Below are 14,627 nucleotides of genomic sequence, written 5' to 3' on the forward strand. Positions count from 1 at the left end.
AGGAGGGAAATGAGAGATTGGTGAGAGGTGGATGCTGGGAGCAAAGTTCATGGGACCCCTGGGGCTCCACAGGAACTGGTTGGACAGACTCTAATCCCTGCACTCCAGGGTTCTTTTGTTGGACCATTTGCTGTCGGTGGGCCCTTTGCCAGGTTGTCAGGCAGGAGGAATTGGACGATTTTCCTGTTGACAACCATCAAGGCTGTTGACAAGCCAAAACCCTGCAAAACACTAACACTCCCACTTCACATTTAATGCCTACAAAATCCCTATAAGGCATAAAACAGAGGCTCACACAACGTGGGTCCCTTAACAAAGAAATGGAGCTAGGGGACTGAGCCCCAGGTCCCCCAGAAGCTAAAGGCCAGGCGCATTGCTTCATTGGAAAACAGTAGGTCTGAAGTGTGTGCTGTTTGATTGCCTGGAAACCTAATGAGGCTTATAGGTTTATTGGGAGAAGACATGAGACATCCTCACCAGACTGGACTGAGCAAAACAAAACTTGACTTTAGGGCCTGGGCAGTGGTAGGAAGAGGAAAGACTCATGTTCTGAGAGTCAGGAGAGCTGGGTTACAGTTGGTCTGGGCCTCTTGCTTGTATGAAAGTCATTGAATCTCTCTAAACCTATTTCCTCATCTGTCAAGTGGGGATATATCACCTATCTGCCAGAGACGTGAGGACTCAACAACATAATGCATGTAGAGGGCTTAACACAGTACAGGGTACATAGTGAGAGCTCAGTACACCTTATATTTTATCATTACTATAAAAAAAAATTTTTTTTTAAGTTTATTTATTTTGAGACCGAACGAGAGAAAGCACAAGTAAGGCAGGAACAGAGACAGAGGGAGGGAGAGAGCATCTCAAGCAGGCTCCACGCTGTGGAGCACAGAGCCTGTCCTGGGGCCACGAACAAGGAGACCATGACCTGAGCCGAAATCAAGAGTGGAACCCAACCAACTGAGCAACCCAGGCGCCCTTATCATTACTATTTTTAATACGAAATAGTTGGGCTGTAAGGTTGCTCTCTCCAGGCCTGGCATCTGTGGCCTGAGCCCCGGTGCCCATACATTAAGCTGGGACCGTCTACTCCTGAGGGGCTCACAATCCAGCGTCAGGAAGTCCCAGGTCGTGCCACTGCCATCTCTTCACCTGCCTAGCTGTGCATCTAGGCAGATCACAAGGCCTGTAGGAAGGTGCTGTGCTCTCCATTCTGTGAATTAATACTAAGGAAGGATGGGGGAGAGAAGGGGGAGCGCTCAGAAAAGCCTTATTGATTTGAACTGAAATTGGCTTTAAGCTTTCACAGAGTTGAAAGAGAAGGGGTGAAGCGTCAGGAACCCAGGCCAACTGCTCTTCTGGCCAGCGTCCACGTTTTCTTTTCGGTCCCTAAGGGTAAGCGCCCGTGACAAATATGGCGGCGGCAGCCTCGGGCGCGGGCACCTGCCGGGGCGCGGTCCCGGGAGCCGCACGGAGCCAATCGCCGGGCGGGGGCGGAGGGAGAGGCTGGGGAAGCCTCCGGCGGGGAATGCGCAGGCGCACTGGCTCGCACCTGGCTCCAGGCAGCCGCAGGATTAGGCTTCGCCTGCCACGATTGCGGTGAGGGGCTCTCCCGTGGCCCGGGCGCGGGGGCAGGAGCGGGCCGGACTGGGGGCCGGTTACCCACAAAGAACGGACCCGAGGGGGACAGGAATGCTCTCTGCTCTGGGAGTCCTGGGAGCTGTCTGCGGGGGGTCCCTGAAGTGATGAGGTTGTGGGATGGGAGAGCCCCCGGGTCAGGGTGGGAGAAGCTTGGGCTCAAGGGGTGAGGGTGGCATCTTTGCAGAAGGGCCCCCCGGGGCGGGGGGGAGCTGAGGTCGCGGGATGCATCAGGCTTGGGATCCATTTCATTAACATAATGGCCCTTAACCTTGCTTCCATAGTAGAACCACTTGGGGAGCTTTAAAAGAACACTGATGCTGGGCCCCATCCCTGGAAATTCCGATTAAATTGGTCAGGAGTGAGGCCTGGACCTCGATATTAAGCAGCTCCTCAGGTGATTTTAATGTACAGACGGGCTGGAGAACCACATGTTTCAGCGGCAGCATGCCAGCTATTGAGTAAAGAGCTTCTGGGTTAGCCCCAGACTGCTCAGTGGCTTGGTGGGGACAGGTGGTCCTAGGGTCAAGTCGCTGACCATCCAGTGCTGCTGTAGTTACCTGTTGGGGAGGGAGAGGAGGAAGGTCCCTCCCCCAGTAAGTAGAAAGTTCATTTCCAGAGTGAGGAGAATAGGCCCATGAGTATTTGGAATGGAGGGTGTCCTCCCCACCCCCAGGGGAGGTCCTCCTGCCAGGCCTGGACCCTGCTCTGAGGAGACTGGGCAAGGAGGCAAGGTGGTTGTGAAACAGAAAATGTAGCAGATAATTCAGAGGTCAGCTGCTTGTTGAGAAAAGGACACCTAATATTTGCACAGAGAGTTACACCTTTCAATTTCATTTGATACCCCTGAGGACAGGTAGAGAATGGAATTGTTTTCTCCTGCTTCACAGATGTAGGAATAAACTCAGGTAGTTAGTAGTGATAATGTTCAAACTTGACTCAGGGCTCCTAACTCTAAATTATGCTTGTCAGTGGCCTTTTCCCTCTGCATTAAACTGCTTTGCCTACAGTCAGTAGGCCTTTTGGAGGGAATCAACACCCATCCTCCCCACGCCCCTCACTCTAGGGTCCCAGTCTGGCATTCTTGGTTTCCTCCACAAAATCCACCAGCCCCTTACCCACTATAGGCCTGATAAAGTTTCAGAAATCAGGGAGATGCTACGATTTCCATCCTTTCTAGTTCTTTCTCTTCCAGAGGCCCGATGGGTCAAGAGGAGAGAGTTTTTATGCTACGGGATTCCTTCCAAATGGATCTGGTTCTGTCACCTCACCACCCCCCCCCCCCCGTGTCCCCCACCCCATTGTCCTCAGGATAGAATCTTGTGTGTAGTCTGCAAAACCCTTTCTGATCTGGTGTCTTTCCTCTGCCTGCTTGCTCTGAGCTCCCTTTCCATATTGTATCTGCTTTCTTAACACATGGTACGAAATGAATAAATGTTACTTTTTGTTATCACTATTCCTCTTTGTGCACCAGTTGCCTTGCTGTACATGTTTTATTCAGCAGGGTACATCACAGCTCCCCAGGTTGCCTTTTTCTGACTCCCACAGCCAGGCAGAGCTGAGGGGTACGGTGGGATTTGGGGGTGGCACTCCTATGGCTGCTACTCTTCCCTAGTGCTGGGGATGCCCATATCGGCCTGTTTGGGGCAAATTGACCTAGCAGGTATTAATTGAGTACCTGCTGTGTGGTGAAGAAGCCTGGTGGGGGCAGGGAGTAGAAAACGGGTCTGACCTGGCCCTGCTCTTAAGGAGCTTAGGTACTGGAGGAGGGTACAGGAGGTATTTGGATCCTGATGAAGAAGCCAAGGGACCTGAAAAGGGAGAGAACACGTGAGTAGGTGTACTCAGGAAGGCCATGCCACTGAACTAGGCCTTGAATCAGCAGAGTTTCATAAGATGGTGGTGGGGTTGGGCACAGTGACTTGAGAAATGCTGACATTTTCTAGTCAAAAACACCTGTTGTGAATCTTTGCTCCAGCACCTAATAACTTTGATTTGGGGCCAGTTATTTAACCTTCAGAGCCTTGGTTTCTTCACTTAGGAGATGGGAATCGTAACAAGGGTTGTAAGGATTCTTGATGATGGATGTAAAAGCCAGGCATACCCAGATGCCTGAGCAATGATATGTAGTTACATCTTGGGTATTTTAGGTGGAAGCAACAGCCTGAACAAAGGTGCGGAGGTGGCATTTAAAAGAGAATTTGAGGGATGGCAGCAAGAGGCATCAGTGCTGGGTGCTAGAAAGACCAAGAAACCAGACAGCAGAGATACGAAAAAGAGTAACAGTAGCTACTATTTATTGAGGAATTTGTATGTGCCAGGTTCTGTGCTTGGTGCGTTTTTGCATTTCAGCCCCTCAGCAATCCGAGAGGCTGGCATTATCACCCCACTTTATAGATAAGGAGACCGGGCCTAGGGAGAAGAGGCTGGCTCAAAGCCACATAACTGGCACCATACCAGCAGGGGGCGGGGGGAGGGGGTAGGCCCTGGGGGCCTCCAACAGGCTCTCCTGCCAGGTGCCAAGGTAGGGGTGGAGTTGGTTACAGGATATTTCCCCTGGGTTATGCACCTGAGCTGGTGTGGGTTCCAAGCTGTTCCTCCCCTGGAGAGGCTGAGCTCTTGTTCTCTGCTGGGGCGTATTGAGGGTGAGAAGGGTGAGTAGGAGAAGGTGTTTCCTGGGGGAGGAGCAGAATCTGGAAGAGAAACTGCTGGAGGGACCCTGGACACTCCTTCCCCAGCTCCTCTTCCAGGCAGAGGCTTATCTGGACAGGTTGTTTTGCCTCCGGCTTTGGCCTGTGGCGCGGGTTTGTGTCTGGCACTCCTGAATTTTGCGTGCATTCCTGCCACTTGTGGACTCTCTTTTTCTTAACATTTTTTTTTTTTAAGTTTATTTATTTTGAGAGAGAGAGAGAATGAGAGAATGAATCCCAGCAGGACAAGGGGCTCTACCTTACGAACCATGAGATCATAACCTGACCCGAACTCGATTCGGACACTTAACCCACTGAGCCACCCAGGTGCCCCTAGATTCTCTCTTTTGATTTACCCTTGTGTGCTCTGTCTTTTCTCTCAAATTGCCTTACCATGAGAAGGGACTGGATTACCAGGATATTCCCCTGCTCCTACTCCGATCTTTTATGAGTGAGCCCAAGAAAAAGCCAGTTTCTAAACATCTTCCATGTAACAGTGCTCTGGGCTTCTGGACATTAGTTTAATCCTTCCTGCATTCCTTTAAAGGATGGGTATTATGGGGCACTTGGGTGGCTCGGTTGGTTTAGTGTCTGACTTCAGCTCAGGTCATGATCTCACGGTTCGTGGGTTGGAGCCCCACGTCAGGCTCTGTGTTGACAGCTCAGAGCCTGGGGCCTGCTTTGGATTCTGTGTCTCCCTCTCTCTCTGCCCCTCCCCTGCTCGTGCTCTGTCTCTGTCTCTCTCAAAAATGAAAAAAATGTTAAAAAAAAAAAAAAGGATGGGTATTATTATTCACATCCTACACAGGAGGAAACCTAGGCTCAGACAGGTTAAGTGACTTGCCTGAGGTTACATTCTTAGTAGGAAGTGCATTTGGGATTTAAACTCCGCCTCTTCTGATGGCAAAAGTCACACCCTTCCCTCCCACTTCAACCCCCTCTGAGGTTTTCTTCTGCCATTTCAGCAGGAAGCCAGCTGGTGGAGGCTGGGGACTTGCCTGCAAGGTTTACCTTCTAGCAACCAGGGCAGGTCACTGGACATCTGGGTAGGGGCCTGGGAGCCTTCACTCCCTTTGGACAAAGGCTTTGGAGGTGAGGTGAGGTGGGGTGGGGTGTGTGTGGGGGCAAGGGGTTCTGAAAGGCCCTGGGGAATCAGAGAAAGTGACCTGGGTTAAGGATAGCAACAGAGGTGTAAGTTGTGCTTCACAGCCCCAAAGCACCTTTAGATTAATAGCCCATCCTTGGGGCACCTGGGTGGCCCAGTTGGTTGAGCGTCTGACTCTTGATCTCAGCTCAGGTCTTGATCTCAGGGTCGGAAGTTCAAGCCCTTCGTTGGGCTCCACGCTGGGCGTGAAGCCTACTTAAACACTCACCCCATCCTTGTGTGGTGGGTTTGGAAGGTCTGAGAGGCTCAATAGCAGTAATGTCTGAAGTTTGAGTGTTCACCACACTTATGTGCTAAGGGCTTTAGAATAATTTCCCCTAGACTGCTAACAGTAGTCGGCCCCACATTGGACATGAAGAAAGTCAGAGAGAGGTTAAGCAAATCGCTCCATGTCACACAGGAAGTAAGTGGTAGAATCAGGACTTACAAGACCCTCAACTGTGTTTTCTTTCTGCTATGTTCCTTAGAAAGTGCCAGGGAGACTCTTAGGGTGATGGATATGTTCATGATGTCAATTGTGGCAGTGGTTTCACAGGTGTAAACAGTTTAAACTGATCACACTGCACACTTTGAATATATGCAGATCATTGTGTATCAATTATACCTCAATAAAACTGTGGGGGGAAAAATATTTCCTGACAAATGTTTCTTCAGGGGCTCAAGAGCCCCAGCGAGAGGCTACCTGGCCATCTTCCGGCTTTGATGCCAAAGTAGGGTCACTGTAGCTCAGGAGACATTCTCACAGACGTGGCTGGTTTTAGGTTGTTCCATCTGCTTTTCCTTCCCTCATTCCCCACCACTAGGCAAAGACGAGCGCCAGGTTGGATCTCTTGAATGAACTGCCCTCATTTTCCAATGAGCCTGAGAGATCCCTCTGGGATTCCTTACTTATTCTCCCCTCAGGGCCTGTTTCTCTACCTGAGAGTGGTGGAGTCCAGCCCTCTGAGGGAGAGGGCGGGCAAAGAAGCAGGCCCTGCTCTTGGAAACCCACAGGTTGGAGTGGAGGCAGTCAGGAGAGTCTCGGCAGGAGGCATCTGTGAGGGGCTGGAGAAAGTCTGGATATGGTGTGGTCTCTTGAAGGATGGGAGATGGGAGGCCACTTCTGGCAGGAGTACCTACCACCAAGGACAAAGGCCTGGCCAGAGGAGAGGGTAACTTGGAGACTCTGGGAGGCAGGGAGAAGCCAGACTGCAGAGGCTCTGGAAGGGTGGACATGGAGGGGGAGCCATAGTGGGTCATGGGGCAAGGACAGGTCCTGGGGGTCACTACTCTTGGACTGGGGCTGAAATTGGCTCTCTAGGGGCTGAGCACGATGGGAAGCAGAAGTTTCAGCTGTGTGTGTGTGTGCGCGCATCGGTGTGCCTGAGTTTAGGCTTGGGTCACAAGGGCTCTAAGAGGAATAGTCCTTGAGAGTATGTGTAAATTTCAGAGGGCTGCAGTAACAGATTACTGCAAACTGGGTGGCTTAAAATTTATTCTCTCACAGTCTGAATCAACTCTGGTTGGTTGTGCTCCCTCCAGAGGCTCCAGGGAAGAATCCTCCCTTGCTTCTTCCCTAGCTCCTGGTGGTTGCCTGCTGCCCTTGGCGTTCCTTGGCTTGTGTCTGTATCACTCCAATTTCTACCTGTCTTTACATGGCCGTCTTCTTTCTGTGTGTGTCTGTCTCTGTGTCCAAATTTCCCTCTCCTTGTAAGGATACCCATCACTGGATTAGAGCCCACCGAATTCATTATGATCTCAACTTGGTTACATCTGCACAGATCCTGTTTCCAAATAAAGTCACACAGGTACTGGGGGTTAGGGCTTGAACATATCTTTTGGGGGGGCATTGATTTAACTTGCAACAGGGAGTTAGAAGGAAGTCCTCATAGCTTCCCTTTGGGGGGTCAGACAAACACACACGGGTTATTCTGAAAAGAGAACAGCAGCTTTGAATCTAAAAAAAGAGACAGCCAGACTTAATGCCTCGCTGCTTAAAGTGTGGTCATGGCCCAGTAGCCCAATGCCACCTGGGTGCCCTTTAGAAATACAGAATCTCAGATTCCTCCCCAGACCTCCTGAGTCAAAAATCTACATTTTGAAGTACCCAGGTGACTTGAAAGTACGTTCCAGTTTGAGAAGTCCTGCTCCAATAAAAATCTGATTTATTTCCTTCCCACTCATGGCCAGTCTTGCCTTCCCGCCTCTGTGTACAAGTCAGCCTGGTTGGAAGACAGGAACCCACACTGTGCTTTATTCTCTCTTTTCATGTAACATGTTCTTGAATTTCTCTCCTACGTGTCAAGGTGGCCCACATGCTTGCCTTTTCTGGAGAGCATTGGCCTTGCTGAGCCAGTCTCTGTTGCATCTTGGGCTGTGTCCAACTTTTTGCTGTTTATTACTGTTGCTGCCATGAACGTCTCTGTACATATTCCTTTGGGCCTAGTTCCTTGAAGTGGAATTTCCAGAATCAAAGTGCATGAGTAGGTGTGGACTCTTGCCAGATCTTATCATTCTTCTATACCTACAGAACCTGACATCGTAGCAACTTTCTCTATTCTACCCAACAGTGTATAGGAACCTGATTTGAAAGGTCAAGTGGCAGAAGAGGGTTTGGAACCAGACAGGTCAGGGGTCAAATCTCCCACTTTTCTGCTGTCTGACATTGGGCAAATTACTTAACATATCTGAGCTTGGGGGTGCTTTCCAATAACATCGTAATTGTGCTATAATTTTTGTATTGTCAGGATTTTATAAGGATAATCATGACAACATGACAACAATCCATTATTGAACGCTTTCTGTGAGTTACCTCACTTGACCCTTACCCTCCACTGCAGAGTGGACATGATCATCCCCTTTGCCCTTTTACAGAAAAGGAAACTGAGGCTAAGGTCAAGTAGCTTGCCTGAGGTTACAGGGACGTTGTGTGCCCAGGCCCACAGTCATCACATCCAGATTGTGAAGGTGTGTGTGATAAGACAGTGTGGATGAAAGAAGATACTGAGCACACTCCCCTAGCATGTGACCTGGCTCAGCACTTCTTTTCCCACGACTTTATCAGTCTTCTTGGGTTACTCTCAGTGGTATCCAGCCCAGCACTGTTTCAGCTGTACAGTCATTGATGTCAGTGATGATTCCCCAGCTTGGTTTGATGTACAAACTTTCTCCCAGTGGAAATGAGTTTTTAAGTGACTCAGAGGTCTGGGGTTGGGAACAGAGCTGGCTCTGATCCCTGCAGCTAATGGGCTCCTTCTTCCCCAGGGACAAGAATGGCCAGACTGCCCTTGGCTGTGAGCGCTCCTCAGTGCTCCTGGGGCTGAGGCTGAGCTGGCAGCCATGGGGCTGGGCAGGCTCCAGGCTTGGATGCTGGGCCTGCCTACAGCTGTGGTCTATGGCTCCCTGGCCCTCTTCATCTCCGTCCTGCACAACGTGTTCCTGCTTTACTATGTGGACACCTTTGTCTCGGTGTACAAGATCAACAAAACTGCCTTCTGGGTTGGAGAGGTAGGCCAGCACTGGGTGGGAGCCAGGCGGATTGCAAGGCTGGGTCCCACCCAGTCTGGAGCTTGGGGCTGGCCAGGTTGCCCACCTCAATTCAGCAAGAAAAGCTGGAGCTGGAGCTTTGATAAATGTTCATTTATCAGCTGGATAAATTCACCCTGGATGGGTGGGAATTTGATGGGGGGCGGTGGCTGGTAGAGTGGGTTTTAGCAGAGGGACTGACCTGAGCAGAGGTTTGCAGGCAGGAAAGCTGTGCTTATCTTGAGGGGTGGCGAGCAGGCTGGGTGGGGAAACCTCTGGAGAGGAGGTTGCCTGGAGCCCACCTGCCCCATCTCCTCTCTGCCCACAGACGGTGTTTCTCCTCTGGAACAGCCTCAACGACCCCCTCTTCGGTTGGCTGAGTGACCGTCAGTTCCTCAGCTCCCAGCCCCGGTTTGTGTCCTGTGGGTGGGTCACAACGGGTCCTGTCCCATCCCACTCCTCCCCAGGGGGTGTCTGTGTTTGGGGTGGGGAGAGAAAAAGGAAACCATTTTCAGCTTTTGACCAGGCCCCCTCCCTTCCCAAGGTCAGTCAGGCTCTGGCCATGTGGGAGAATGGCCTTGACTAACTGTTGCCTTGCTCACGTGGGAAGAGATTTACCTCAGCTTGCCTTGTCAGGTCCTCAGAACTGGGAGCTGTACAGCAAACACTCTCTGTTGCTTCTGGCAGATTCCTTTACCCCATCCTGCTTGGGCCCACCACTGCCCCCAACCCTGAGAAATAGGTGTCCCACCACCCTTTGGCCATCAGCCCTGGCAGGCTTGGCAAGGGACCAGACAAGAGAGTGTACCCCCTGGAGAGTTGTGCTTCCTAAATCAGAGGCTGAGGACTCAGGGCTCAGTGGGACCACCCTGGTGTGAGTTCCATACTCTGGGCCTCTGTCCTTCCTCTGGGGTCTGGGCAGGGGGGGAACTGGGGCTCATCAAGTTTGTAAGAGCATCTCCCGACTTTCCTCCTCTCTCTGGCAGGTCGGGTGCCGGGCTGTCCTCCAGGGCCGTGGTGCTGGCACGGGTGCGGGCCCTGGGCTGGCACGGGCCGCTGCTGGCATTGTCGTTCCTGGCATTCTGGGTGCCCTGGGCCCCAGCTGGCCTGCAGTTCTTGCTGTGCCTGTGCCTCTATGATGGTTTCCTGACTCTCGTGGACCTGCACCATCATGCCTTGCTGGCTGACCTGGCCCTCTCTGCCCATGACCGTACCCACCTCAACTTCTACTGCTCCCTCTTCAGTGCAGCTGGCTCCCTCTCCGTCTTTGCCTCCTATGCCTTCTGGAACAAGGAAGACTTCTCTTCCTTCCGCACCTTCTGCGTGGCACTGGCCACTGGCTCTGGGCTGGGCTTTGTGGGGGCCACACGGCTGCTTAGGAGGCGGGTTGAGGCAGCCGGTAGGGAGCCGGAGTGCCCAGCCCTAGCTGTAGATGGCGGGTGAGTTGCCTGGCCCAGTTCTTCTGGTTCCCACCAACACTTCTGAGTGTGATTTCAACGCTGAGTCCCCTGGCTGATGGGTGGCTGGCCTGGGGTGGCAGATGGCTCTGGCCCAGCCTTAGGCCATCGGTGACTCCCCTCTGCCCTGTAGCCTGTGTGGAGAGGAGTTGCTTGTGGGCTGCAAGGAAGCAGGCAGCATCACTTTGGGCCAGTACCTCCAGCAGCTGGCACGCCACCGGAACTTCCTGTGGTTCGTGGGCATGGACCTGGTGCAGGTATGGGAACAGGCCCCCGCCCGACGGGTAGGCCGCGCTCCACTCGAGGGAACAGGCTCCTCAAAAGCTGGGAAAGCAGTTCTGGGCCTCGTGTGAGGACTGCTGGGCAATTTGATAGTGGATACACAGGTCGGGTGGTTAGGAGACCTGGATTCCGGCGCCCTCAGAGCTTCTAACTCCCTGTGTGATCTTGGGAAGGTCTGTCGGGGCAGGCCTGGGTGTCCTCACCTGCACAGTGAGGATATGAAAAAGGGGTGCCCTTTTGAGAACTCTGTGACAGTCTTTTTAAAACACTAAGTGCCATAGCTAAAACACATGCAGTGCAGAGGCTAGCCCAGCCTAGACATAGATGGTGTTTATACTGTCAAGCTTGTTTTACTCAAGTATTTGAAACTAAAGAGTAAAAAAATCTTAATCATTCCGTGGACCATCTTATCATTCCTTCTACCTTTTAGCAAAATTAGATAAGCAATAGGAATTTGGTTGGGGTTTTATTCTGGCATGCTCCAGGTGGAGGGATATGAGGATAGAGCCTACTGGTGCCCTTGCTGCCCAGCCCTGCGGCCCAGCAGCCTCCTCACTGCCCCTGTCGGCTTGCAGGTGTTTCACTGCCACTTCAACAGCAACTTCTTCCCCCTCTTCCTGGAGCATCTGTTGTCGGACCACATCTCCCTGTCCACGGGCTCCTTCCTGTTGGGTGAGTGGGCGCCTCATGCAGGCTGGAGGAACTGAAGCTTGCACCCCAGGATCCCTCCCCCAGCTGCAGACGCAACTCCCTCCCGCGCTGGGGCCTGGCTGGCAGGGGGCAGAGGGGGCAGAGGCCGCTGTGGGGTTGCATGTCCAGCCCCCACCCGGCCCTGTTTGCCGGGGGGGGGGGGGGGGGGGGGGGGCGGGGCCTGTTGCGGATGTGAGTAGGGTAGGGCTGCTCTCTTGGTGCCCCCCGCAGTAGCTATTTAACAGCTAGGATTACAGGCTGAGGGGCTTGGGTGTGCTTCTTGACTCTGCTTATTCGCTGTGTGGCCTTGGGTATGTTTTATTTAAACTCTTGGGGCCTCCATTTGTCACCTGTAAAGTAGGAATAATATAGTACTTACCCTAAAGAGTTGTAGGGATTAAAGAAAAGGATGTGAAGCTCTTCGCACAGAGCCTGGCACGTTGTCAGTGTTCAATCAATGCCAACTCTGATTCTGATCGTTAAGATGTGGATAATTAAAAACAATTTTTTTAATGTTTACTTTTGAGAGAAAGAGAAAACTCGAGCAGGGGAGGGGGCCGAGAGAAAGGAAGACAGTATCCAAAGTAGGCTCTGTGCTGTCCGTGCAAAGCCCGATACAGGGCTCAAATCCATGAACTGTGAGATTATGACCCCAGCCAAAGTTGGTTGCTCAAATGACTGAGCCCTCCTCCCCCCACTCCCCCCCCCGCCCGGGGCACCCCAAGATGTGGGTAATTGTGGAAGCTATGGCAGTGGCCCTGACAAAGCCGCACCCTTTCTGCCCAGGCATCTCCTATGTCGCTCCCCACCTCAACAACCTCTACTTCCTGCCCTTGTGCCGGCGTTGGGGCGTCTACGCCGTGGTGCGGGGGCTCTTCCTGCTCAAGCTGGGCCTGAGCCTGCTCATGCTGTTGGCTGGCCCTGACCGCCCCGGCCTGCTCTGCCTCTTCATTGCCAGGTACGCGCTGCCCTCCCTCACCCCCACGCCTCTGTTCCACCCCTTCATTCTCGCCCCCTCTCTCCCCTGGCAGTAACCGTGTTTTCACTGAGGGCACCTGTAAGCTGTTGACTCTGGTGGTCACTGACCTGGTGGACGAGGACCTGGTGTTGAACCACCGTAAGCAGGCGGCCTCAGCTCTTCTCTTTGGCATGGTGGCCCTGGTGACCAAGCCAGGCCAGACCTTCGCCCCGCTGCTGGGCACCTGGCTGCTCTGCTTCTACACAGGTGAGGGCCCTGGGAGCTGGCGCAGGGGCTCTTGAGGCTCCAGGGGTCAAAGCTTACCTGGCACACCAGCAGACAAACTGGGTCCAGTAAGGGAGAGAGAATGGCAGCTGGCCAACAGAAGCTGTGCCTGGGCCATTCCTCCTTGGCCTCTCCCTACATGGGTAGAGGAACTGAGTCTCCAATCTTCCAGTCTTTCAATAGTTCGTTCGTTCATTCATTCATTCATTCATTCAACAAATGTTTATTGAAAACTTTTTCTGCCAAGAGTTGCTCCAGGTCCTCTAGGGAAATAACAATGGCCTTGCCATCATGGAACTTTTATTCTAGTCAGGGGGGAGGGATGGGGTTGGCAGTAAACAGCCAAATGAGAAAACAGCAGGCAGTGGTAAAAGCAATGGGACTGAGAAGCTACTTTAGTGTGGTCCAGGAAGGCCTCTCTGAGATGACACCTAGGATGTGGACTGAAGGGCAAGGATTTGGTCTTGAAAGATCTCAGTGAATCCCAGACAGAAGGGGAGGTAAGTGCAAAGGCCCAAGGTATCAGGGGTGGTTAGGAGACAAGGCTGGGAAAGTAGAGGGCTCTGTAAATCAGGACAGGGTTTGGATTTTATTCTCGTTGTGAAGAGATTCTATTTGCCACGGTTCTAAGCAGGGGAGTGACGTGGTCTGATCTATGTTTTTTCAACTTCACCCTGACTGCTGTGTGGGGAATGGGTTGTGGGGAGGCTGTGGCAGAGGCGATGGAAGCTTGGAGCAAGCGGTGCCAAGGGGGCCGGAAGAAAGTGTCCCGGTACCGGATGTGTTTTGGAATTGGGGGGAAGTGAAGGATTGGCTTTTGGGGAGTGGTGAGGTTTACTGAGGAACCCAGGAAGACTGAGGTTTTGGGTAGACAGTGGTACCAGACACCGAGAAGGGAAGAGCAGAGGCGAAGCAAGTTTGGGGAGGAATTGAGCTGTGGTTTAGACGTACACGTGTGTTGTTTGAGATGTGGCGCTGTGCTGTGGACTTTGGAGGAGACCAGGGCTGACCTTGTTCTTTCTGCATGCTCTCTTGTCCTAGGTCACGATCTCTTCCAGCAGCCCCCGCTGGCCCCCGTGGGGAGTGCTCAGCCATGGCCAGAGCCCCCGGCCCCGCCCCCGGCGCAGGCCCCGACGCTCCGCCAGGGCTGCTTCTACCTGTTGGTGCTGGTGCCCATCACCTGTGCTGTGCTGCAGCTGTTCACTTGGTCCCAGTTCACGCTGCACGGGAGACGCCTGCACATGGTCAAAGCCCAGCGCCAGAACCTATCACGGGCCCAAACCCTGGAGGTTAAGATGGTGTGACAGGCAGGCACAGCAAGGCCATCCTGCTGATGACACTGTCTGCCACCCTGGTCAGGAGCCACTTTTGCCAGCCCCCCATCCTGCCGCTGTGCCTTTACTGGGACACAGCCTGGAGGACAGATGGCAGAGTGGGAGTTTCTGAGGCTGAGCCGGGAGCGTCACTGGGGTCTAAGTTCCTGCTTGGCTGTCTGACCCAGCTTGGGCAAGGGCTGGGCTGTATGTGCTCAGGGACCTCTTCCCCCTTTGGGGCTGGAGGAAGAAGAGAACCAAGAAGGGATGGGGCCGCCCTGTGGTCACACGGGGTTGCTGCATGGGCAGCATGGGGGCCTATCCCACTACCTGGCTGGGGCCGGTGCTTTGTGTGGTCTCAGAAGCCACTTTCACCCACTCAGGGGAAGCTGTGAGTCCCACTGCCCCCTCCCTCCACCTTTCCAGTGGTTTCTCTGAGCTGTCTGCTTCAGCTGTGCCTGAAGGAGTGTGCCCTAGCTGCTGCAGGGCTTCCCCACCCCCACCTGGCCTCTAAAAGAGGCTCATTTCATCGCAGACTGATTAAAGTCAGTCATTTCTATTCCCATTCTTGAGGTGTGTGCTGTGTGTGGGAGCAGTGGGTTGGTGGGGCTGGGGAACAGGGTTCCTCACTTAATAGGAAAAGTA

General features: G+C 53.0%; 1 protein-coding gene across 3 annotated transcripts; it reads left to right on the plus strand.

Annotated features, from left to right (window-relative positions):
• Positions 1–1,542: 1,542 nt before the first annotated feature.
• Positions 1,543–14,547, plus strand: MFSD13A (major facilitator superfamily domain containing 13A). 3 transcript variants are annotated; one of them, XM_047826353.1, is made up of 9 exons: positions 1,543–1,599; positions 8,737–8,979; positions 9,326–9,408; positions 9,984–10,436; positions 10,588–10,711; positions 11,312–11,408; positions 12,213–12,384; positions 12,458–12,651; positions 13,711–14,547. In XM_047826353.1, exons 2-9 carry the CDS (start codon positions 8,812–8,814, stop codon positions 13,971–13,973), a joined length of 1,554 nt encoding a protein of 517 aa, XP_047682309.1. In that variant the 5' UTR covers positions 1,543–1,599; positions 8,737–8,811; the 3' UTR covers positions 13,974–14,547. The 3 variants fall into 3 exon arrangements, with proteins under 3 accessions (XP_047682309.1, XP_047682310.1, XP_047682308.1); XM_047826354.1 differs by lacking the exon at positions 1,543–1,599 and adding an exon at positions 3,135–3,468; XM_047826352.1 differs by lacking the exon at positions 1,543–1,599 and adding an exon at positions 5,284–5,420.
• The last annotated feature ends 80 nt before the right edge of the window (positions 14,548–14,627 follow it).

This window comes from Prionailurus viverrinus, chromosome D2, assembly GCF_022837055.1.
Source record: "Prionailurus viverrinus isolate Anna chromosome D2, UM_Priviv_1.0, whole genome shotgun sequence".
NCBI classification, from domain to species: Eukaryota; Metazoa; Chordata; class Mammalia; order Carnivora; family Felidae; genus Prionailurus; species Prionailurus viverrinus.